This window comes from Schistocerca nitens, chromosome 4 (assembly GCF_023898315.1).
Source record: "Schistocerca nitens isolate TAMUIC-IGC-003100 chromosome 4, iqSchNite1.1, whole genome shotgun sequence".
NCBI classification, from domain to species: domain Eukaryota; kingdom Metazoa; phylum Arthropoda; class Insecta; order Orthoptera; family Acrididae; genus Schistocerca; species Schistocerca nitens.
In genome coordinates, this window is record NC_064617.1 from 134,269,471 (window position 1) to 134,294,746 (window position 25,276).

Genomic DNA, 25,276 nt, shown 5'->3' on the forward strand with positions numbered 1-25,276 from the left:
TCTGAAGTTTGAGCCAAATAGGAAAGTACATCCTCCTCCTTTTTATGTGTATTTTCTAGATCTTTGCCTAAAAACTGGGAAGATATTAAGAAAACAGATTTTGCACGTAGTTGATTAATTGAAGATGCATTTGAATGGGGACCAGCCCATTCTGAAGATCTTAAATTGTAAATTGCTATAACAGTTCAAAATAGACATAAAATGATTTAAGCCCTCATGTGAACTTGCATTCTGAACAGGTTCGGTGGGGTGATGTTGGCCAGGCACTGAGCTAACTGTTTCATTATTTCTTTTTAGTTTCTGTGAAACATTTTCTTCCCTCTGTTTCTATCCAGTCATCTTTCTGATATCCCTTACTATCCTGTCCTACAAGTAAGTATAAGGCTATGGCAGTTGGTGAGACAGAGACGTACACATGGGGCTCTTCTGTGTGCCTCATGTTAGACGCATCATGTGTTGTGAGGAAGAGAACAGGAACTTTACGGCCTGTGTAGTGAGTCAGTTAACAAGGTGATGTGTAAACATGGGAACATCAAGTATTTCAAGAAGTTATGAAGGAGATCATGAAAGTAGAATTGTATTGTCCAGAAGAGGAAGTAACATAAAATAATAATATCATATGATAATAGATTAAAGCAAATTTGTTGGTGGAAGGTATCACACTCAGCATAAAGTATTCTAGGATAATTAATAATTTACATGCCATCACAGCACAGAAATACTAAGGTGCATAAATAGTAAAGTAAGACCCGAGGAAGATGGAAATGTACGGACAGTAATAAACCAGAAAGTGTAAATGATAAAGGAGCATAACATTTTTAAAAAGTGATAATATGAGTAGGATAAGATACTTCATATGGAAATATAAAAATGATGGTGCAGTGTGCCTAATAAAACACAGATATTTAGGGGTAAATGGACACAAGGAAGGAAGGATGTACACCCAGGTGGCCTATTCATGATTGAAATGACCTGTACCATTTTTTATTAGGAAATAAAGCGTAAGTGGACCTACGAAAAGGATGACTTACATGTTAGTTTGGATGGACTCTGAAGAGGAATGACCCGGACTGCTGTTGTGAAGGGAGAGTGCTAAAAAGGACACATGGCATCTCAAATGGAAAGGCACTTGCTGAGTATCCACCCGTAGAATGGGATGCACATGAATGCGCATAATGAATATGTTCATATTGAAGAAGCTTTCTCCCAAACAGAGTAATGCAGTATGGACCTGACCGATTGTATTTGCATAGTTTGAGTATGTTTCTACCACAGTTTAAAGACACGAGTATCTGAGTTTTGGTATAGGTAAGCATACTGTTGCTTTCAAAGTTAGCAGTAACTCATAGGGAAATAAATGAAGTAGATGAAGTAGTTTACACAGTGAGTCAATACTAAACAGATACCTCTGCTGAGACATACAACAGATGTAGTATGATAGTAAATGTGTGTCAATTATGTGGCTAAGCTGAATTGAAATATTTGGTTAGATGTATTGTCTCAGAGGAAAAAAAAAAAAGAAAATTGGGGAAAATGGAGATGAATGTTGAAAACCAATGTGTCAGTAAGGAGCAAAGCTCCAAATGGTGCATACAAATTGAAATAATAAATAAAGGGTGAATGATTTTAAGTAGTATTAAGGGATAGTGAATTTGAATTAGAATGGTATAATTGATAATTATACAAAATATAAAAGAAAAGAAAATGGTATTAGTAAATGGATTTGTGATAAATATGAACTGAATTGAAAGAACTGCTTTTGTGAATCCTAAGAGGACATAAACTGACATGATATTGTGTTTTGCAAACAAGAAATATTTAAAAATTTGTTGGAGAATAACCTTATTGGAATGTGTTAAAAGTTTTTAAAGTTAAGTCTAGACTAAGCATGACATCTTTTGATAGAAGCATGACATCCTTTGTCTCAGTGGGAGTATGTGAAGTGTGACATATCATTTTGGGGATGAGATGTCCCTCTTCCCTACTCTCCACTGGCCAACAAAAAATGTTCGTAAGTAGGAAGCACCCAACTTCTAGGAAGTGTTTTATGGTCTATGCAGATAGGAGTTGTACCAATCCCTATGCTTTCAGCAAGGTGGGCCATGAATGGGCACGTCTACCTTGTGGGTATAGTTGTCTGCTCTGTGGTGCCGTGGGTGATGGGCTTGGAAAGAATGTGATCCCTATGATGTCAAAGAAATGCTTGTCAGAGAACAAATGATGTTGAAATATTTTTATACCAATTGTTATTGTCGTTATGGACTCTGATAGACATATGTTCTTTTGTCTGACAAATACTGGCAGAAGTAGTTGATCTGTCATCATCTAGAATAATATGTTATAGGCAAGACATCTAGTTAAAACTATCTTGTGTGTTAATCTAGTAGATACAACAAACAAGAGAAACCTTTGTCAGCACATTTTGATGCAAAATGAGAAGTAGTTCACTGAGAAGAGCTGATCCACCATTAGAGGGGCATTGATTAGCAGGACCTCCTTCAGCACAAGATACATGGTGATTAATAAATATATTGCAAGTACTTTGAACAATTAACCCCCAAAGATACTACAAATTGACTAATGAATTGTTTTATCTATCAACACCTATCACCAAAATAGGCAAAGTAGGAAAGGAAGTAGTAAAGAACAGAAGATAATGACCATTGCCTATGAATGTCTCATTATTGTGAGAAAAAAAAGGTAGCATGTACACTCTGGTTGTTGGACCTCATGGTGTTGTTGTAAAGCTCTTGCCTGAAAACCAAGAGGTTGCGAAATTGAATGCCTATCGGATCATTCGTTGTTGTAAAGCTCTTGCCTGAAAACCAAGAGGTTGCGAAATTGAATGCCTATCGGATCATTCATTTTTCAATCTACTTATTAATTTAGCCTTCACCTCTGAACAATGAGCGGAGTCAAATATGGTTCAAATGGCTCTGAGCACTATGGGACTCAACTTCTGAGGTCATTAGTCCCCTAGAACTTAGAACTAGTTAACGGTCGCGCGGTTCCGGACTGAAGCGCCTAGAACCGCTAGACCACCGCGGCCGGCGAGCGGAGTCAGCAGGACAGAGATGTCCTTGGATGGTTCTCTGAAAGACCAACAACCATCAGAACACATGCGCATGCAAAATGAACACAACTGAATGAAGTTCACTTCTGTTTGTCTGCCTGTGACATGCTTGTTTGATTGTGATCATTTCTGTGCAAAATGGGCCTGAATAATAATAATAAAAAAATACAATTTCATTAATTTCCTGAATAACAACCAATTCATATTGGCAGCTAAGTTGTTGTCAATGTAACATGGAAAATACGAGGGCTATCCACAAAGTACATTACGTTTTGGAATTAAAAATAAATGAAGTATTGGAAATTTTTTTTAATTATATACAGATGAAAGCCACACTTAAATACTACTTTTCTACATAGTTGCCATTTAAATTAAGGCACTTATCGTAGCGATGGACGAGCTTGGAAATTCCTTCGTCGTAAAATTCGGCCGCCTGCGTCTTCAACCACGTGGTTACCTCTTTTGGGACAGAAAAGGTGTGATTTTTGCAGATTTCCTGGAAAGAGGCACTACAATAAACTCTCAAAGGTATTGCAAAACTCTGCATAACCTCAGAAGAGCAATACAAAACAAGCGCAGGGGAAAGTTGGGCTCAAAGATCTTGCTGATTCATGACAATGCCCAAGCCCACACGGAAAATGCCACTCGTGAAGTTCTCGAATCTTTTAAGTGGGAGTTGTTTCCTCATCCGCCGTACAGTCCCGACCTGGCACCGAGCGACTTCCACTTATTCCCAGCAATGAAGAAGTGTTTGGCTATGCAGCATTTTGATGACGATGCACAGCTTCAAGAAGAGGTAACCACGTGGTAGAAGGCGCAGGCGGCCGAATTTTATGACGAAGGAATTTCCAAGCTCGTCCATCGCTACGATAAGTGCCTTTATTTAAATGGCAACTATGTAGAAAAGTAGTATTTAAGTGTGGCTTTCATCTGTATATAACAAAAAAAATTTCCAATACTTTATTTATTTTTAATTCCAAAACGTAATGTACTTTGTGGATAGCCCTCGTAAAATCATGTCAGTGTTTGATGTCACATTACAACCAACATCCACCAGTCAGGACTTCTACTTTTTTGAAACAAAATATTTTTTGCACATACTTCATTGTATAACAATTCTTGTAGCACAGTTCTTGTGATAATTTCTGAATATTGTGCATTTGACTAACAATGAAACAATTCCTCGTTTATTTCCTGTGGTCATAAAAATGCGAAGGGTCAATTGAATGACAAAACAAGCATTTTCATTAAACCGGGCATACTGGACAAAAGAAACATTCATGGATTCAGATGTTTCGCAGTAATTACTAGTTTGATTTAGATGGAATTGGGATGGAGTAAGGAATGGTCCTGGTCATTGTTCTGAATACTGTGCTGTGTATCAGGTGTACTTGATCCAATTCATAAAACATGGCAGTGCAGGCTGATAATACACAAATGGCTGAAGCTTGAGAATTCTGATAAACCTCAAAAGACAAACAGCTATCAGAAATTATGTTCTCCTACAATTTCCTTAAAAATGCTTTCCACTGTCGAAAAAATTCTTCGTCAAGAGGTTGAATCACACTAGCAGTTTCAGGTGGAATCTGCATTATATCAACATTCGTTTCATTGTCCTCCTCTAATACAGAGGTGTTGTTAGGTCCAGGCCAAGAGCCCAACAAAAGGAATCAATTCTTTTCTGAAAATGGTAGGAAGACACTGTTAATGAAATGTTGAAAATGATCTTTTCACTTTTTTCCAGATTTTGATACATCGATTACAATATTTTTGCAACTAGACAGTCCTTTTTTTTAATTGTTGGTCTTAATTTGCCTAATTTCCTGGAAACAGACATAAAGGTGCAGAAACAATATTCCACTCATACTTACAATGGCATTATTTTATAGCATTCATCAATTACGGCAACGGCCTTGCCGCAGTGGATACACCGGTTCCCATCAGATCACCGAAGTTAAGCACTGTCGGGCGTGGCCGGCACTTGGATGGGTGACCATCCAGGCCGCCATGTGCTGTTGCCATTTTTCGGGGTGCACTCAGCCTCGTGATGCCAACTGAGGAGCTACTCGACCGACTAGTAGCGGCTCCGGTCAAAGAAAACCATCATAACGACCAGGAGAGCGGTGTGCTGACCACACGCCCCTCCTATCCACATCCTCAGCTGAAGATGACACAGCTGTTGGATGGTCCCGATGGGCCACTTGTGGCCTGATGATGGAGTGCTATTCATCAATTGCACAACCAACTCCCTGTTTTTTCCATATGTTGACTTGAAGTAAACTTCGTAATTTTATGTTTCCTATTCGGTAAGATTACTTGAATATATTTACCCAGATCAAAGAAGCCTGGAAATCAGAAATGTTCATTTCACTTGCAGTTTGAAGGACCCAGTCTTGTAGATCTCCATCAGTAATGGTGCATTTTTTCCTTTAAGCAGTTCTAAAGCTTTCATATTTTTTGCAAGTTTCATTTTGGCCCATATTTCTTATTTCGTGCATCTGTTTCTTCCATTTACACAGCTCAGTTATTGGTTTTACAAAACAGAAGTGGCTTTGCACACTGATCAGCTTTAATTATTTTCTCCCACCTTTGTTTAACCAAAAATTCACGGCCTTTGCTGTGTCACTGAAGGATATTGTAGAACACATTTTCCTTGGGCTAGAGGTATTTTTGTTTTTGACTATTATTGGAATTGTCATCATCTGACCCACTGTTCATGGAATTGTCAGAATTATTTTCTATTTCTTTCAAAGCTTCCACGGTTTCTAATGAAATGTCAACACCATTTGAATTAATGTCCAATAAATTAACTAGCTAACATATTGTAGGACTTCAGGAGAAATAAGTGATTTCAACTGGAAACTGTGTTCTTCATATTTCATCTTTGCAAGATTGAGAATGTTAATTGGTTTCCATGTTACTGTGAAACTCTGGAACATAAAGACACAAGCTATTAGCAGGCACATATTATGAAAACACAATGAATATTAATTCAGTTTTATCTCTGTTGTTAACTCTTACCAATACCATACTGCAGCTAGAATGAGATTTTCACTCTGCAGCTGATAATTTTTTTGGATATTTCCAGAGAACAGTAACTGTTTACGATCGTGTTGAAGAAACTGTTGGTGCAAATTCACTTTACAAATTACAATTGGGTTGTGTTGCATTTCCCATTTACAAATGTGCAGCAAACAAGGCTGTGCGCCTTGCTCATTGTGGATACTTAGATGCCACCTGGCGGCCCACAAATTTGGCAGTTTTCAACTTCTTTTTTTAATTTTTTAATTATTGTTTTTTAAATACTTTCAGTGCATCTTAGCAGTTAAAATGTTGACAGTGCTTGTCTTTAGGAGTGTTCTTCGTGGATAAAAAATGATATTGATGGATAATATTATAATCAGCCCCTAAATGGGCCACTACAACTACCAACATTACCTGATGGATAATATTATAATCAGCCCCTAAATGGGCCACTACAACTACCAACATTACCTGCACATCCTGTGGGTTGACTAGTGGTTGGACGACAGGTGGTTCCTTGCCAGAGACACCAGTTTACGTTAATCTGTGCACACATTGGAGGCCACTAGTTGTCGTCATATTTCCACTCATTTTCATAAATGAGCCCGGCCAACAAGAATGCTGCCTGTGAGATTATCATGTTCCGACAACTTGCTCTTGATAACAACATGACCTGATGATACTCTCAGCTGTCAGATTGTACCATGCCAGCCCCATGGGACAGTTCAGAACGTGGTGTCATATTGTGTATGGCTTTCTGAGTTATAAATATATTAGTAAGGAACATGCACATGTTACATGTTTTAGTTGTTGTGCTCGCACATATGAAAGCATTTTGTAAGACTTAGACACATTATGAATCAGAACTGAGGCAGTTGAATGAATTATAAATATATAACAGTAGAAGGTTTTCTGTAGCAGTGCCTTTTCAGTGTTGCCACAAGTTCTGAAAATCAGGGAATATCAGGCAATTTAAAACATCTCACGGAAATCAGGGAAATTTGAAAAATAAAAAAAAAACACTGGAAAAATCTCATTTTTGTCTCAGTAAGTGGAATGGTTTGCTTACTGAGATGTCATGCATTGTCACAGGCTGGGCACAGCTGGGTATGTGTGCCGCTTCCCTACTCCCTCATTCCTACTGCTGCTTCCCTTCCTAACACTACCTTCAGCTTGCAGTCAGTGCTGCCACCACTTTTTACCACTAGCCAAGCAGCTGCCAGCGGGAGGCAGGGAGATATGAGAAGTGGTTTGTTTGAATCTGATTCTCAGAGTTTATTGATGCAGCAGCCAGGGACAGTGGTCATTCATGCTTGAGTTGTGTCTGAGTGATTGTGTGAATGTGTGTGTACTCTTGTTTTCTGACAAAGGCTGTTGTTGTTATGGTCTTCAGTCCTGAGACTGGTTTGATGCAGCTCTCCATGCTACTCTATCCCCTGCAAGCTCCTTCATCTCCCAGTACCTACAGCAACCTACATCCTTCTGAATCTGCTTAGTGTGTTCATCTCTTGGTCTCCCTCTACAATTTTTACCCTCCACGCGGCCCTCCATTACTAAATTGGTGATCCCTTGATGCCTCAGAACATGTCCTACCAACCTTCTTCTAGTCAAGTTGTGCCACAAATTTCTCTTCTCCCCAATTCTATTCAATCTAATCTTCAGCATTCTTCTGTAGCAACACATTTTGAAAGCTTCTATTCTCTTCTTGTCCAAACTATTTATCGTCCATGTTTCTCTTCCATACATGGCTACACTCCATACAAATACTTTCAGAAACGACTTCCTCACACTTAAATCTATACCAGACGTTGACAAATTTCTCTTCTTCAGAAACGCTTTCCTTGCCATTACCAGTCTACATTTTATATCCTCTCTACTTCGACCATCATTAGTTATTTTGCTCCTCAAATAGTAAAACTAATTTACTACTTTACTACATTTTCCAATCTAATGCCCTCAGCATCACCCAAGTTAACTCGAGTACATTCCATTATCCTCGTTTTGCTTTTGTTGATGTTCATCTTATATCCTCTTTTCAAGACACTGTCCAGGCCATCCAACTGCTCTTCCAGGTCCTTTGCTGTCTCTGACACAATTACAATGTCATCAGTGAGCCTCAAAGTTTTTATTTCTTCTCCATGGATTTTAATTCCTACTGCAAATTTTTCTTTTGTTTCCTTTACTGCTTGCTCAATATACAGATTGAATAACATCAGGGATAGGCTACAACCCTGTCTCATTTCCTTCCCAACCACTGCTTCCCTATCAAGCCCCTCGACTCTTATAACTGCCATCTGATTTCTGTACAAATTGTAAATAGCCTTTCACTCCCTGTATTTTATCCCTGCAACCTTCAGAATTTGAAAGAGAGTATTCCAGTCAACATTGTCAAAAACTTTCTCTAAGTCTACAAATTCTAGAAATGTAGGTTTGCCTTTCCTTAATTTATCTTCTAAGATGAGTCGTAGGGTCAGTATTGCCTCACTTGTTCCGACATTTCTACGGAATTCAAACTGATCTTCCCCGAGATTGGCTTCTACCAGTTTTTTCCATTCATCTGTAAAGAATTCGTGTTAGTTTTTTGCAACCATGAATTAATAAACTAATAGTTCGGTAATTTTCACATCTGTCAACACCTGCTTTCTTTGGGATTGGAATTATTATATTCTTCTTGAAGTCTGAGGGCATTTCACCTGCCTCACACATCTTGCTCACTAGATGGTAGAGTTTTGTCAGGGCTGGCTCTCCCAAGGCTATATGCAGTTCTAATGGAATGTTGTCTACTCCCGGGACCTTGCTTTGACCTAGGTCATTCAGTGCTCTGTCAAACTCTTCACGCAGTATCATGTCTCCCATTTCATCTTCATCTACATTCTCTTCCATTTCCATAATATTGTCCTCAAGTACATCACCCTTGTATAGACCCTTTATATACTCTTTCCACCTTTCTGCTGAGAACTGGGTTTCCATCTGAGCTCTTGATATTCATACAAGTGGCTCTCTTTTCTACAAAGGTCTCGTTAATTTTCCTGTAGGCAGTATCTATCTTACCCCTAGTGAGATAAGCCTCTATATCCTTACATTTGTCCTCTAGCCATTCCTGCTTAGCCATTTTGCACTTCCTTTCGATCTCATTTTTGAGACATTTGTATTCCTTTTTGCCTGCTTCATTTACTGCATTTTTATATTTTCTCCTTTCATCAATTAAATTCAATATTTCTTCTGTTACCCAAGGATTTCTACTAGCCCTCGTCTTTTTACCTATTTGATCTTCTGCTGCCTTCACTATTTCGTTTCTCAAAGCTACCCATTCTTCTTCTTCTTCTTCTTCTTCTTCTTCTTCTGTATTTCTTGCCCCCATTCTTGTCAATCGTTCCCTAATGCTCACTCTGAAACTCTCTACAGCCTCTAGTTCTGTCAGTTTATCCAGGTTCCATCTCCTTAAATTCCCACCTTTTTGCAGTTTCGTCAGTATTAACTGCAGTTCATGACCAATAGATTGTGGTCAGAGTCCACATTTGCCCCTGGAAATGTCTTACAATTTAAAATCTGGTTCCTAAGTCTCTTGCCGGCTGGAGTGGCTGAGCAGTTCTAGGCGCTTCAGTCAGGAACCACGTGACACCGCTACAGTCGCAGGTTCGAATCCTGCCTCAGGCATGGATGTGTGCGATGTCCTTAGATTAGTTAGGTTTAAGTAGTTCTAAGTTCTAGGGGACTGATGACCTCAGATGTTAAGTCCCATAGTGCTCGGAGCCATTTGAGCCTAAATCTCTGTCTTACCATTATACGATCTATCTGAAACCTTCTAGTATCTCCAGGCCTCTTCCATGTGTACAACCTTCTTTCATGATTCTTGAACCAAGTGTTAGCTATGATTAAGTTATGCTCTGTGCAGAATTCTACCAGGCGGCGTCCTCTTTCATTCCTTACCCCCATTCCATATTCACCTACTATGTTTCCTTCTCTTCCTTTTCCTACTACCGAATTCCAGTCACCCATGACTATTAAATTTTCGTCTCCCTTCACTATATGAATAATTTCTTTTATCTCATCATACATTTCATCAATCTCTTCGTCATCTGCGGAGCTATTTGGCATATAAACTTGTACTACTGTGCTATGTGTGACCTTCGTATCTATCTTGGCTACAATAATGCATTAACTATGCTGTTTGTAGTAACTTACCCGCATTCCTATTTTTTTTTATTCATTATTAAGCCTTCTTCTGCATTACCCCTATTTGATTTTGTATTTATAACCCTGTATTGACCTGACCAGAAGTCATGTTCCTCCTGCCACCGAACTTCACTAATTCCTACTATATCCAACTTCAACCACTCCATTTCCTTTTTTAAATTTTCTAACCTACTTGTCCGATTAAGGGATCTGACATTCCACACTCCGATCCATAGAACGCCAGTTTTCTTTCTCCTGTTAACGACGTCCTCCTGAGTAGTCCCTGCCAAGAGATCCGAATGGGGGACTATTTTACCTCTGGAATATTTTACCCAAGAGGATGCCATCATCATTTAACCATACAGTAAAGCTACATGCCCTCGGGAAAAATTAAGGCTGTAGTTTCCCCTCGCTTTTAGCCATTCGCAGTACCAGCACAGCAAGACCGTTTTGGTTAGTGTTACAATGCCAGATCAGTCAACCATCCAGACTGTTGCCCTGGCAACTGCTGAAAAGGCTGCTGCCTCTCTTCAGGAACCACACATTTGTCTGGCCTCTCAATAGATACCCCTCCGTTGTGGTTGCACCTATGGTAAGGCTATCTGTATTGCTGAGGCACGCAATGCACCCCCCCCCCCCCCGTCCCCTCCCCCAATGGCTAGGTCCATGGTTCATGGGGGATTCACGAAGGCTATGGCTGAAAATTTAGTTGTGAGAGTGTAATTGTTTTTTCTATATGCCTATCTGTGGCTTAGCAATCATCATTAGGGTGAGTTGATACCTATCCTCATTAGTATTGATTCTCAGAGATATGCGCTGTGGTCTCATTTCGTCAACGTGATGCCTGTGACACATGAACAACTGGCCACAAAAGTGGAATTACATGATAGGCAAAACCGCAGGCCATTTCTGCGGGTATCCCCAACAGTTTGGGCCTGCCTACCTGAAGCCCAATGCGGCAGATTTTCTCGGTTTATCTGTGGACCCAGGATTGCGGTGTTCCTCGGCAGGCCAGAGACCATGGATGATGGATGTCAGGAATTGTCATGTAGAGTGCTCCGTGTTGTGTTTTATAGACATTTTATTTATCCTACTACAGTTTGGCACTTTGAAAGTATTTTAAATATTAGGAAGTATGGACAGTAAGAAGAAGAAAATTGTGGCAGTTGCTGGTGGTTTTTACACTATGTACTCATATATTTCTCGAAAGAAAAATCACACAATACCCCTAAAATAATAGAAATAACACAGTGGGTAATAACTGACAATAATGAACATAGTAGAACCAACATTTTATTGGTGGCCACCTATAGTGTTAGTTTACACAACTCTCCCCCATCCTTTCGAGAGGCCTACTTTTTTCTGAGGCTATTTCTGAAGTCGGTGAAGATATTTTAAATCCACCTTGTGACTCCAGGGATATGGATATTTTTGTCACCAAATGTGTTTTGTTTTATTGAAATAAAATAACAGCACTTGTCTTAATGAAACACACATGCCATTTGGTTTGCTTTCTCCATCTAAAGACAGTTTGTTACAAAAGATGTTGATGTTAGTACTTAGATTTTTCCGCACACGGGGGAGAAACACAGAAATTCTTACAAATTTTTGTCTACTAATGTCTTTACTTGCCCCTGAGATATCACCGTATTTGTTGGATTATCAGTGGTGACATTCTGATTACTTAGAAACTGTCATGTAACAGCGATAAGGTAAATCATGAAACCTAGTGATAAAATGAGAAATGAAGACTGAAAATGATTTTCTACATGAAGATATGACTGTTGTGGGGTCTCATCTAAGCGTTAACACCAAGTCATTTGTTGCAGCAGCAAGGAAACCTAGCCATCTGCTTTTGTGTGTGTGTGTGTGTGTGTGTGTGTGTGTGTGTGTGTGTGCGCGCGCGCGCGTTTTGTACTTAAGAGTTGCTTTTAAATTGACTTTTCTGTTTACAAGTGTTTCCTACTTTGTGTGTACCGTAACTGTGCTTACTTCATAAGGCTTCTCCAAGATATCTGAAGTTGGCAGTATCATAATTATTCTCCCACACGGAAACTTTAGCCTTTTGTAGAATTGATGTTGAAGTTTATTTCCTTTATGTGCGTTTTTATTTTTTCTCTGTTACCTAGCTACAGACTTATTCCAGTGTTGCTTCATTCTATGAAAAATTAAAAAGGTTTGTTGTATTCATTACAACTCCTGTAGCATTGAAGTTTGCCATCAAAGAGGGCCAAGTTGTTAACATATTATGCGTTTCAAAGCTTGTTTTGTAACATTTCTTTTCAAAGGCAGTTGTGTAACTTTTGTTGTTTAATTTTTCTGTTGCTGGAGTTCTGTAGAAGATGTTTTACCTTCCCAATGATATTGTAAGGGAACAATGTTTGAGAAGGCAGGGATTATGGACTTATGAACAATCGTTTTGCAGGTTCTGTAGCTACATATTTTGGATGCCTGACAAATTTAGAACATTTTAAGGTAAGATACCAAGGAATTACACACATTGGCTGGAAGTGGGACCTTGATTTAAATCAGTGGGGAAAGCTGAAAATTTGCACCCACTTGCAGCAATTGTCCATAATTCTTTTGTGTCTTAATTCATAGTGGATGCTGGATTAAAATGGTATCTGTTTTTCAGACATGTCTGAAAGAACAGACACGACATATGTGTTTTGAGCTCTTCCACTTTTCAGAGGCTGAGGGCTTAACATATTAACCACTGTATATTGTAGTGTCGGCAGACTTGCCAACACTACGCACACTAATTGAAAGAGGCGGCCAAGATGCACGCGCTAACTCACGAAGGATGGAGTGAGGTCTGAAACAGGAGACTTAATGAATGTGATAAAGAAAATACGTATCTTTGGAATATACTTAACTTTTAATACATCCTTGTATACATCGTTCTTGATGAGACATCTGGAGATTGTGGCGATACAAGTGACTCTTTATATACAAGCTATTTAAGGCTAATGGCGCCTTGCTAAGTCGTAGCCATTAACTTAGCTGAAGGCTATTCTAACTGTCTCTCGGCAAATGAGAGAAATGGCTTCGTCCGTATAGTCGCTAGCAACGTCATCGTACAACTGGGGCGAGTTCTTGTACGTCTCTCGAGACCTGCCGTGTGGTGGCGCTCGGTCTGCGATCACACAGTGGCGACACGTGGGTCCGACATGTACTAATGGACCGCGGCCGATTTAAGCTACCACCTAGCAAGTGTGGTGTCTGGCAGTGACACCACATATATAATCACAGTTTATCATTGTTTTGTACCCAACTGTTCATCCATCACTGCTTTGCAATTTTATTTGTGTATGTTGTGTTTTTTGAATAAGTGTACAAATCGCAACATCAAACATAAGTAAAACTAAAAAAAGCTGGGTTAACCTGTTGCTAAAGCTGAAACAAAATCACACTGATGATGCTTTAACTCAACAAAGAGAAATGTGTTATGTGAAAAACAAAACATTGTGTTGTACCAACAGTCATATTAGTCAACCACAGTACTATTGAATTTGGCTTCTGATGGGTGCTACCAGAAACATGTGGTGATGTTAAAGTAAACAAGTACAGTGGTGACTAAGGAAAAGGCATCACATTGTGAATGATTTCAGGACAGCTATGCATTTACTGAGGTGACAGAAGTCATGGGATATTGATGGCAGTAGTATCATGTACACTAGGTATAAAAGGGCAGTGCATTGGTGAAGTTGTCATTTGTACTCAGGTGAGTCATGTGCAAAGATTTCTGATGTGATTATGGCTGCATGGCAGGAATTAACACACTTCACTAGTAGGTGATAAATGCATGGGAAATTCTAGTTTGAAAATCATTAGGAAAATCAATATACTGAGATCCACAAAGTTAAGTGTGTGCTGAGAATACCAGATTTCAGGCATACCTGTCACCACGGACAACACAATAGCTGACGGCCTTCACTTGATGACCGAGAGCAGCAGAGTTTGCGTAGAGTTGTCAGTGCTAACAGACAAGCAACACTGCATGAAGTAACCCCAGAAACAGATGTGGGACATACGAGAAATTTGGTGTTAGAAAAGTGTGATGAAATTTGGTGTTAATGGGCTACATCAGCAGATGACAAATACGAGTGCCTTTGCTAACAGCATGACATTGCCTGCAGTGCCTCTCCTGGGCTCATGGCCATAAGAGTTTGACACTAGACAACTGTAAAACTGTGACCTGGTCAGATTAGTCCTGATTTCAGTTGGTAAGACTGATGTTAGGGTTCAAGTGTGGTGCAGATTCCACGAAGCCATGAACCCAAGTTGTCAACAAGGCACTATGTAAGCTACTGGTGGCTCCATAACGGTGTGGGCTGTGTTTACAGGGAATGGACTGGGTCCTCTGGTTCATCTGAACCAATCATTGATTGGAAATGGCTATGTTCAGCTGCTTGGAGAGCATTTGCAGCCATTCATGGACTTCTTGTTCCCAAACAATGATGGAATTTTTATGAAAGACAATGGGCCATGCCAGCAGGCCACAATTGTTTGTGACTGATTTGAACAACATTCTGGACAATTTGAGCAAATGATTTGGCCACCCACTGAACATTTATGGGACATAGTTGAGAGGTCAGTTCATGCACAAAATCTTGAACTGGCAACACTTTCACAGTTATGGATGGCTATAGAGGCAGCATGGCTCAATATTTCTGTAGGGGACTTCCAACAACTTTTTGAGTCCACACGATGTTGAATTCCTGCACTACACTGCCCAAAAGGAGGTCTAACACAATATTAGGAGGCATCTCATGACTTTTCTCACATCAGTGTACACAATCAAGTGGTTCAGCATGTTCTTGTGAAATATCATGATAGAAACTGAAGATAAACCGAACAAAGCACCCTCACACTCTGGTGCAGTAATATTGGAGTTGACTAAAAAACAGTGAAACAACAACAGCCAAAAGAAAAATGATTTAAAGCAGCAGCTTAGGATATGATTGGCTTACAAACCGGGACATTGAAATTAATCTGCTGTTTAGTGAAGTACTTGCTCTTATGCATTAACAAATATTCCCATACACAAGCAATGTAAGTTGCTACAGTACATAATTATGTTGTTGTTGTGGTCTTCAGTCCAGCGACTGGTTTGATGCATCTCTCCATGCTACTCTATCCTGTGCAAGCTTCTTCATCTCCCAGTACCTACTGCAACCTACATCCTTCTCAATCTGTTTAGTGTATTCATCTCTTGGTCTCCCTCTACGATTTTTACTGTCCACGTTGCCCTCCAATACTAAATTGGTGATCCCTTGATGCCTCAGAAACCTTTTAATTAAAACAAAAAGTACATAGACATCACGAATAATGTACAATATAGTTTAACAAATTAATCTGAAACCTTAGCTCAGCTGTCCCATATTCCGAATATATTGCATTACAGCTGATTCTGTTGTTATTTTCATACCATATTTATACAACACTTCACATTACTTAATATGGACTATGCAATATTCACTGCATAAGCATGCAATCATTACTTTTCACTTCTCAACACTATATTTGATTACGTACACAGTGTCTCAGGAATTCAGTTGTTTGTAGCTGCCTTTACTTCTGCGCTTCAAGTTTAGCTTGGTTTAGTTCTCTTATTGTTATCGATGATGAGAATGTCATTAAACACATTCAGAATCTACACATCTTCTTTTCTGAGTCAATCCCTGCCTTACTAAAATATCTTTAAGAGGTGCTACTGGCAGGAATAAAGAATACCTCTTCACTAAATTCTGAAAGGGCACAAGCATTTGTTTTCCACTATGAAAGAAGGTCTGTGAACTCATTGTTTGGACTCTCCATGTTCATATATTTTTGAAGCTAATCTTTCAAATTTTGAGGTGGATGCTAATCTTTCAATTTTGAGGTGGATGTTCACAAATTTTCAAATTTTTTTGTGGTAGAAGGCATGAAATCTTCAGTTGTGTTCATATTAACAATGTTATTTAACATTTGCTACACATCTTGATGAATTTCTTCTCTTCTTTCTTCAGGCAAAACTAATAGGTCCTTGAAACAAGGGTGTTTTATAAACAGCTCTGCCCTTTCCTTTAGCTTGCACATTGTCAGCTCCAGCTTGAAAGAGATCTAACAATTTCAAAATCCATGGCAATAAAAATGGTAGTGTTGGATCATTTTCACCTCCCATATAGTCTTTGGCCACCTTAAAAACTTATAGAAATTGAATAATGCTAGCCATAGTCGCATTACGATGTGACACCATCTTGCCATATTTGTCTGAATCAAGTAAAATGACTTCTATTTGGTCTTTTTATAAATGAACTGAGTCCAACAACATATACACACTGCCCCACCTGGTTTCAACACCCTGTTGTAAGGTTTTCTCTAATCTCGCTATTAAACCAGGTCATTTCATATAGCCTACTAGTTTATATACGGTCAGGTTGGTGTCATATGTTACAGGAACCTCATCCATTAAGAAACTTCCATTGAATGTGTGCCTCAGTGCCGTAAAAGTACAATGCACACTTGTGTACTTCTAGAGCTTTCTTGATGTTAGCCTCCTGATCTGTCAAATGATCTTTCACACAATCTAAAGAAATTCTGGTCATATGTAAAGGCTGTTAGTGGCACCAAAGTTAGGATCCAGTCCTCTGTGGATGAGGCAGGAACTGAAATTGAGAGTAGCAAAGCAAAAGTGGAAATGCTTAACACCATTTTCAAATGTTCCTTTACAAAAGAAAACCCAGGACAATTGTCCCAGTTCAATCCTCACACCATTGAAAAGATGAATGAAGTAAGTATTAGTGTCAGTGGTGTTGAGAAACAGCTGAAATCATTAAAACTGAACAAAGCCACAAGACCCGTTGGAATCCCTGTCAGGTTCTATTCTGAATCTGTGTCTGAGTTAGCTCCTCTTCTGACTATAATCTATCATAGATCCCTTGAACAAAAAACCATGCCCAGTTCTTGGAAGAAAGTTCAGGTCACACCCATCAGCAAGAAGAGTAGTAGAAGTGATCCACAAAATTTATGTCTGAGTTAGCTCCTCTTCTAACTGTAATCTGTCACACTATAATCTATCATAGATCCGTCAAACAGAAAACTATGCCCAGTTCTTGGAAAAAAGCTCAGGTCGCACACATCAGCAAAGAGGGTAGTAGAAGTGACCAACAAAGCTAGCATCCAGTACCCTCAACATCGATTTGTTGCAGACCTTAGGACATATTCTGAGCTCAAACATAATGAGGTATCTTGAGTGGAATGACCTCATTAATGACAACCAGCATAGATTCTGAAAACATCAATCATGTGAAACCCAACTCGCACTTTTCTCACACGACATACTGGAAGCTTTGGAGCAAGTCAGTTAGGTAGATGCAGTATTTCTTGATTTCTGAAAAGCATTTTACTCAGTACCATACCTACACTTATTGCCAAAAGTATGATCATATGTAGTATCAAGTGAAATTTGCGACATGACTGAGGACTTTTTGGTGTGCAGGATGCAGCATGTTATCTTGGATGGAGAGTCATTGTCAGATGTAGAAGCAACTTCAGATATGCCCTGGGGAAGTGTGTTGGGACCCTTGCTGTTCATCAATGACCTTGCCTACAACATTATTACTAACTTCAGACATTTTGCAGATGATGCAGTTATCTATGATGAGGTACTGCATGAAAGAAGCTGCATAAATATTCAGTCAGATCTTGATAAGATTTCAAAGAGGTGCAAAGATTGGCAACTTGCTTTAAATGTTCAGAAATGTAAAATTGTGGTCTTCAGAAAATGAAAAAACAAAGTATCCTATGACTATAATGTCAGTGAGTCACCACTGGAATCGGCTAACTCATACAAATACCTGTGTGTAACACTTTGTAGGAATATGAAATGGAATGATCACATAGGCTCAGTTGTGGGTAAAGCAGGTGGTAGACTTCAGCTTATTGGTAGAATACAGTGGAAGTGCAGTCTACAAAGGAGACTGCTTTCAAATCACTTGTGCAGCTGGTTCTAGAGTACTGATCAAGTGTATGCAATCTTTACCAAATAGGACTAACAGAGGATATTGAACATATACAGAGAATGGCGGCATGAATGGTCACAGTTTTGTTTGATCTGTGGCAGAGTATCAGAAAGATACTGAAGGAATTGAACTGGAAGACACTTGAAGATAAGGATAAACTAACCCAAGAAAGTCTGTTAACAAAGCTTCAAGAATTACCTTTAAATGATGGCTCTAGGAATATATTACAACTCCCTTTGTATCACTCACACATGGATCATAGGATCAGATTAGAATAATTACTACATGCACAGAGGCATTCAAACAATGATTATTCCCGTGCTCCATACATGAATGGAATGGGAAGAAACCCTAATAACAGATACAATGGGACATACCCTCTGCCATGCATCTCACTGTGGTTTGCAGTCCACAGATGTAGATGTAGATGTAGATCTGCAATGAATGTAACCTGTGTTAGTGCCAAGGAAGTTGTCTGTTACTTTGCCATTTGTTCATATATTTCTGTAATGATATGTTCAGCATTCTTGGAAACCTTGTAGTTAAATGTACAGTGTTTTTTAATTTCCATTTAATTGTTGACTCATCAATACAGCTGGACAACACAGTCAAGTAATGTGTCTTATGGTAGCTGTCTGTTCACAGATCACAAATCATTGAACATTGGTTTTTAACAACTGCATCTTTCACTTCTGTAATAAGTCCACTCCTAACTTGACTAGCCAAATTCCCCAGTCCTTGGGGAAGTAGCAATTCTTGGTCAGTGATCTGTCCATATATTGCTCCTGTACTTTTCAGCTCTTGAGATAAGCCTATGAATCCCCAACCATTTACAATATTAAAAGGTCAGAGGTCTGTTGCACAAATCAAAACATATTTGTCCCTAATGGACGCTGCCAGCTGTAATACTTGACAAGTGTTGAGTATTCTTACATTTATTTCTGTTCATTCTAGTTGTGCTTCCCTTGGAAACAAGCAGTGCTCCACAATTTTCATTGTGGCACTGAACATAACCAGCTGGAAAGTGTGTATCTCTTTCAATAACCATCTGCAACAGCCTTAATAAGCACATTCATGTATGTTACATGAAAACAGTTTTGCACATAGTTAACAGACACGGCGACATCTCAATTTATTAAACAATGCTACACCAACCAAACGATTTGACTAACTGGATACTAAACTAAACACCATCCAAACAGGCTTCAGAAGGCTCAACATTTTGAATTTGGAAGTTCTAGTCTGTAGATATTTAGTAATCATGGAAATGCGTACCTTACATTTGTTTCAATAGAACTATCAGTTCTTATTCCACATATTTAGCAGAATGCTTGTTCCATCAGCAAATTTGTTCAACACAGCATATTTTTTGATGGAAGTTATTGCACAATAATCATTACTAGCCCCAGTTCTGCACCCACTCATGTTCAGTTTAGTCCCATGACAATTTCTAGCCTGCCACTACATTATGATAATGTTATACTCGCTGTGCTTGTGATCTTGTTGTCTCGGTCCAGCATGTGTCAGTTCAGTAATTCTTGTTGTAGCTCCATCTCATAGAGTGACAACAGCCATACCCATGTACCTGTTCCAGCAATAACAAGCTGCACACTCAGCGAGAGGGAAGAAAGACTGAGCTGCATTTTGACATGCTCTAGCATGCATTATTGATACTGGCATGGTGATTGTGGAACTATTTTCTTCATCGTGTGACCACACATCTCTTTGTCCACACCATGCATGGTGCTACTGTGATCACAGTCACATGACTAAGCGCAAATCAATCTGTGTGCCTTTATAGGCCTTACTTGAGGCCATCAGTAGGCAAATGGGCTTTCCACTTTGGGCAGTTACACCAGCCGCTTACAGCCCTCTAGTCAGACCCTCATCTCACCAGCCCATTGGTATTGCTGCATCCTCAAGCACTGTCACTGGTTAAGCTGTCATTCCTGTTGGTCCTTGATCGCTGCTGATGTCTTCGCCAGCACTCTCTGTTGATGTCATCTCATCCTGGCTGGCCCTGCTGTTTGAGCACTGTCTCCCAGCTACCGCTGGCATCTGCCAATGATGCCATTGTACATAACAGCATTGCCCTCACTGACTCATCGACCTTGCTGTGTTCCGGTGTGTTGCTGCTGGCCAAATGCTGCCTCACCAGTGGCCACTGATTTCCACCAATGCCAGTCATTGCTGCCATCAGCTCATCGGACTGCTGATGCTGCCCGTCTTGTTGGGCGACAATCACATCCACCTCATCTCAGTATCAATCACTGGGCACCTGCCAAGACTGGCAAGAATCACCAAACATCAGCTGCACCCTGACCACTGCATCACACTGGGTCCAGATTAGATCTGGAAGAGCTTCCTATACATAATATCCTATGTCATGTTAATGTCAGCCTTGTGTAATAAACCACTGCAGATGTGATTGTGAACCACTGTTTACATCATGTGCCCTTGCCAACTTACAAGGACAGAAAAGGTGCCAGCCCAAGGGAGTACTGAAATTTGAAAAGAACAGACTATTCACTTCTATTTTCATTTCTATGACTAAGTTTATAAGCTAAAACATTGTTTAGGTTCAAAGACACTGACAGCAACCAATATCATAAATTAAGGTTAGGAGGTTTACCAATCTGAATTTGGCATATGATGTATATCCAGTACATCACAATTGGCCCAACTTATTCACAATTTAATTCATATTGAATGAGTATTGAACAGCCCTCACTTTTGCCTTCCTCTTATTCAGGGTATTTCAGAAGTGATGGCTGATAGTCAGAGATATGACAAGAATGATTATTCGAGACAAAAGAGTCAAATAAACATGGGCTGTAAAGCACATACCTTAAGCGCTATGAGCAATTCTTGATCTCCGATACTGTGAAACAGATCTCTTCTACTGCGAGCTCTTTGCTTTCCATATGTTGAGAATTGGTAGTATGGATCAAAAGAAGAAGAAAATTCCAGTAAACATGTGCTCTAATTGCTTATAGCCCTTAAGCTATGCATTTTTGAACCTATGTTTACTTGACCATTTGGTTTTGAATGATCATTCCTGTCATATCCCTGAATATTGACAGTCATTTCCAAAACACCCTGTATTTTAGCAAAAGTTGTGTTGGCTGATATTAAGAACTGAATGCAAATGAGCACAGTGCTTAGCAGAAGTTGGGATAATCAACATTTCTTAGCACTGTAGCTCTCTTTACAGTAACTAGAAAAAAGGAGGCGAGGCCATTCTGTCCAATGGCCTGAAGTGTGCAAGATTTTTTTTATTTGTTTTATGTTAATAGCAAAAGACCATTAGTGATTGTTCTACAACTACACATACATCTTTACTAACAAACCATTTTGATAAACATGCCAGAGGACATTTTATGTGGAAGCACTGAAAAATCTTTACTGTGTTTCAGATTGATCCTTTCATAAGAATTAGGGGCTGCATTAAGCTGCAGGAAAAAAATAATGTAGTTTCTCACTTCATCAAAGGATGGCCGTAAGAGGAGGAAATGAATTTTATATTTGTAAATATAGTCATTTATCTATAAATGACTCAAGATCAAAGTAACTCCTAGTTTCTTTTTCATTTTTTGTTAATTTTTTGGTGTCTTGTGTTACTTTCTGTGATGGTTCCTTATTTTTTGGGACAGAAGTTCAATTCAGTTATCAAATCTACAAATTTTTGACAATATACTACACTACACTGACTTCACATATTTCATGTAAATCGTGAACAGGTACTCAGTTTATGGTATAGTGTACTCAGAGTAAAGACCACATGCAATCTATTTTCTTTTTAGCATAGCATCTGCTCCCATTGTTTTTTGATCAGTCTACTGAAACACACCATGGTGACTGCACTTTTTGTCATGTCGTCTGATGAGTGGTAGTATCAAATGACATTGACTCTACTTTAATAAATACATGAAGTTGAAATTGATGTATGAAGTAATTTATTAAAATAATATGCAAAACACAAAGTATTATTGAAAAAATATGTTATTTTCAGTAATCAGAGAAAACAAATGACATTTGTTACATTTAGCAAGAATTCATATTATCAGGAAACAAATAAACCCATGAGATTTATTCTCACTTTGAAAAGAACTGCCGGCCGGGGTGGTTGAGCGGTTCCAGGCGCTTCAGTATGGAACCGTGTGACCATTGCAGCCGCAGGTTCGAATCCTGCCTTGGGCATGGATGTGTGTGTCCTTAGGTTAGTTAGGTTTAAGTAGTTCTAAGTTCTAGGGAACTGATGACCTCAGATGTTAAGTCCCATAGTGCTCAGAGCCATTTGAACCATTTTTGAAAAGAGCTGCATGTGCAAAACACACACACACACAAACAGGATGAGACCTGGAGGGAGGGGGAGGGGGGGGGGGGGGAGCTATTCTGCTTGTTGATAAAAGGGTGTGATGTATTGAAGATGACTTACAGTCATCATTAAGTGGCTACCTGCACTGCCACATGGCAAATCTCTATCCCAGGGAAAGCCAGTTAGACTGCATGCTTAGTCCTGGTGAGTCAGATTGTGTGATGTCCTACTACAAGGTCCTATGGAGGTAGTCAGGATGAATTTTGGAGCAGAATTAGCAGGAAATAATTTTAACACAGCTGAGGTGGAACTGTCATATTGTGTACCAATAGCGAATCTGAAGATTGTGAAAGAAAAATATTTACCAGAGTAATGGATTCGTGAAACCCTCAAGGAAAGTGTGCCAATTTAGGTGCTTTGTGGGGAAAATGTTCCCATTTACCAGGCAGAGACAGGAAAGAAATGGTGATGTAATTAGAGCAGGAGGCAGAGTTATTTAATCCTCTTAGATTGTAACATGCAATTCCAGCTATACAACACGTGATTCCTACTTGGAATGAATCACTAGAATGCAAGAGACTGTACTGAATTCTGCATTACCCCCAGCCAGTAATGAAAAATGCTTGTATCAACAACTTCATGATGGAATCAAAGATGTAACTGCCATTAGGTGGATTATTTGGTTGTCATACCAAAGAAAAGAATGGATGAAAGTAATGCATATTGGTTCTGCCATGACTACCAGGACTTGAACCAACAAACTGTAAAAATTTTTACCCTCACCTAAATATAACAAAATGGACATTGCCATTATTTTATAATGACGGACCTAAAAAGTGGGTACCATCAGTTAGAAGCAACAATGGAGGGTTGATCAGAGAGCATGTTTACTGTTCACCAGTAAACCAATAGTGCCAAATGCCGTCCAGTCTGCAGAGTGTGTGTGTGTGTGTGTTTCAGCACCTTCTGAAAGGGGTATGAAGCTTGAAACCAAGACAGAGTGTGGTTAACATAATATTGTTTTTCAAGAACACCAAAGAAGACACAGGGTGATTAGGAAATTGCTTAAGTTTCTGCAAAACTTATGCCCAAACCTAAATGTGGAAAAGTGACATTTTCTGCTAAGTCCATAATTTAGGCCCTAATATTGACCAAAATGGTGTGTACAGATTCCCTGCTCACGCAAGTCATACAGAAATTTCCACCATTACTACATAAAGCAAATTGCAGTTTTGTTAATGTACGAAAAAGGAGTTACAATCTTAATGACTGGCCAACTATTAACGAAAATTTATCCCCAACTTTGTAGGAATAAAAAGACTCCTCCTACATCTACTAATAAAATTCTACTGGACAGTTGAGTTTGACCAGGTCTTTGAGCATTTGAAAATCCTCTTGGTCACTGATACTATTCTCACCTATTTGGATAACTAAAAGCCTGTTTCTTCCCATTGTGAGGTCAAATTAAACATCAACAAGTCTAATAACAAAGCATTTTGATTTTTAAAGAGACAAATAAATATGAGAAATCAAATGGATGCACTTCACTGAAGAAAAACTTATTATACCTCCATCAGATCAAAAGTCCATGATAATTGAAATATGAAATTCATTTTTGCTTTAATTTTCCCAGTTTCCTGAACATTTTTTATACAGGAAGTACAATAATTTTTTTCTTTTTGTAGGATATTGTAGTTCCTCTATCTGTGCCTTCAGAAACCCAACTATGTGAAAGTGTACATAATATTGGCATAGCTGCTTCAGCGGTGAGTTCTGCATCACACAGGCCAAAAGATTCCATTTTTTCAGAACACATGCCAAAGATTCCTGGAAAAGGGACAGGTATGCAAAATAAAGGAATTGCATTGGTTTAGTATCTCAGAAGATACACACACACACACACACACACACACACACACACACAATGTAGTAGTAGTAGTAGTAGTAGTAGTAGTAGTTGTTGTTGTTGTTGTAATAGTAAACTGGCAAAACATTTTTTAATAAAATTCCAGAAGAAACTGCAGAACAGCGTTCAATAGTGCAACCTGGTCTGGATTTCAACCTTCAGACACAACCATCACGGAATGTGACGAAAGTTCAAATACGTGGTTCAGTCCTTCCACCCTGGTTTCCAGGTAACTAAATATTTGTTTAGAAGCTTTAATCATGTATACGAAGCTGTACTTCAAAAATGATGGTGAAAATAGTCATATCCAAAATTGAATATGATACAAACACTGTTTTGGAACTGGTTTGTTACTTCACATAGCATCAGAGAGGAAATATTTGGATAACGCAAAATTATAAGAGGCAGATGAGGAGGAGAAAACAACCAAAGAAAAGACAACAAGGTGTGTTACATAGAGAGACAGACAGGGCATATTAATAACGGTAAAGGTAGTGACAAGAATGAGCTGAGGGATGGCGGGGAAGCAAAAAGGAAGTAAATAATGATGGGAATGAATGGTGTGAGTTTACGCAGAGTGGTTATTGGAAACTGAGTGCAAACTGAATGCAAAACTTCCACATGCAACATTCAGGTACTGTTACTGGGAGTAAGAATTTGTATGGAAAAGTGAGAACCACCTTTATAGACCTTAATGGCTCCACTGTGGGTGGAGAAGTCACATACTTTCACTCGTGAGTCTGCTTTGGTGAGGCAGATCCTACAACTTACAA

At 39.1% G+C, this 25,276-nt stretch overlaps 1 protein-coding gene and 1 pseudogene across 1 annotated transcript in view; both read left to right on the forward strand.

Annotated features, from left to right (window-relative positions):
* LOC126251684 (uncharacterized) overlaps positions 1-25,276 on the forward strand; it is a 404,158-nt gene that overhangs the window by 322,845 nt on the left and 56,037 nt on the right. Inside the window, exons 8-9 of the mRNA XM_049952271.1 lie at positions 24,283-24,439; positions 24,610-24,732. Coding sequence (XP_049808228.1) covers positions 24,283-24,439; positions 24,610-24,732 — 280 coding nt within the window. The remainder of the gene's footprint in view (positions 1-24,282; positions 24,440-24,609; positions 24,733-25,276) is intronic.
* Positions 4,977-5,094, forward strand: LOC126254155 (5S ribosomal RNA; annotated as a pseudogene).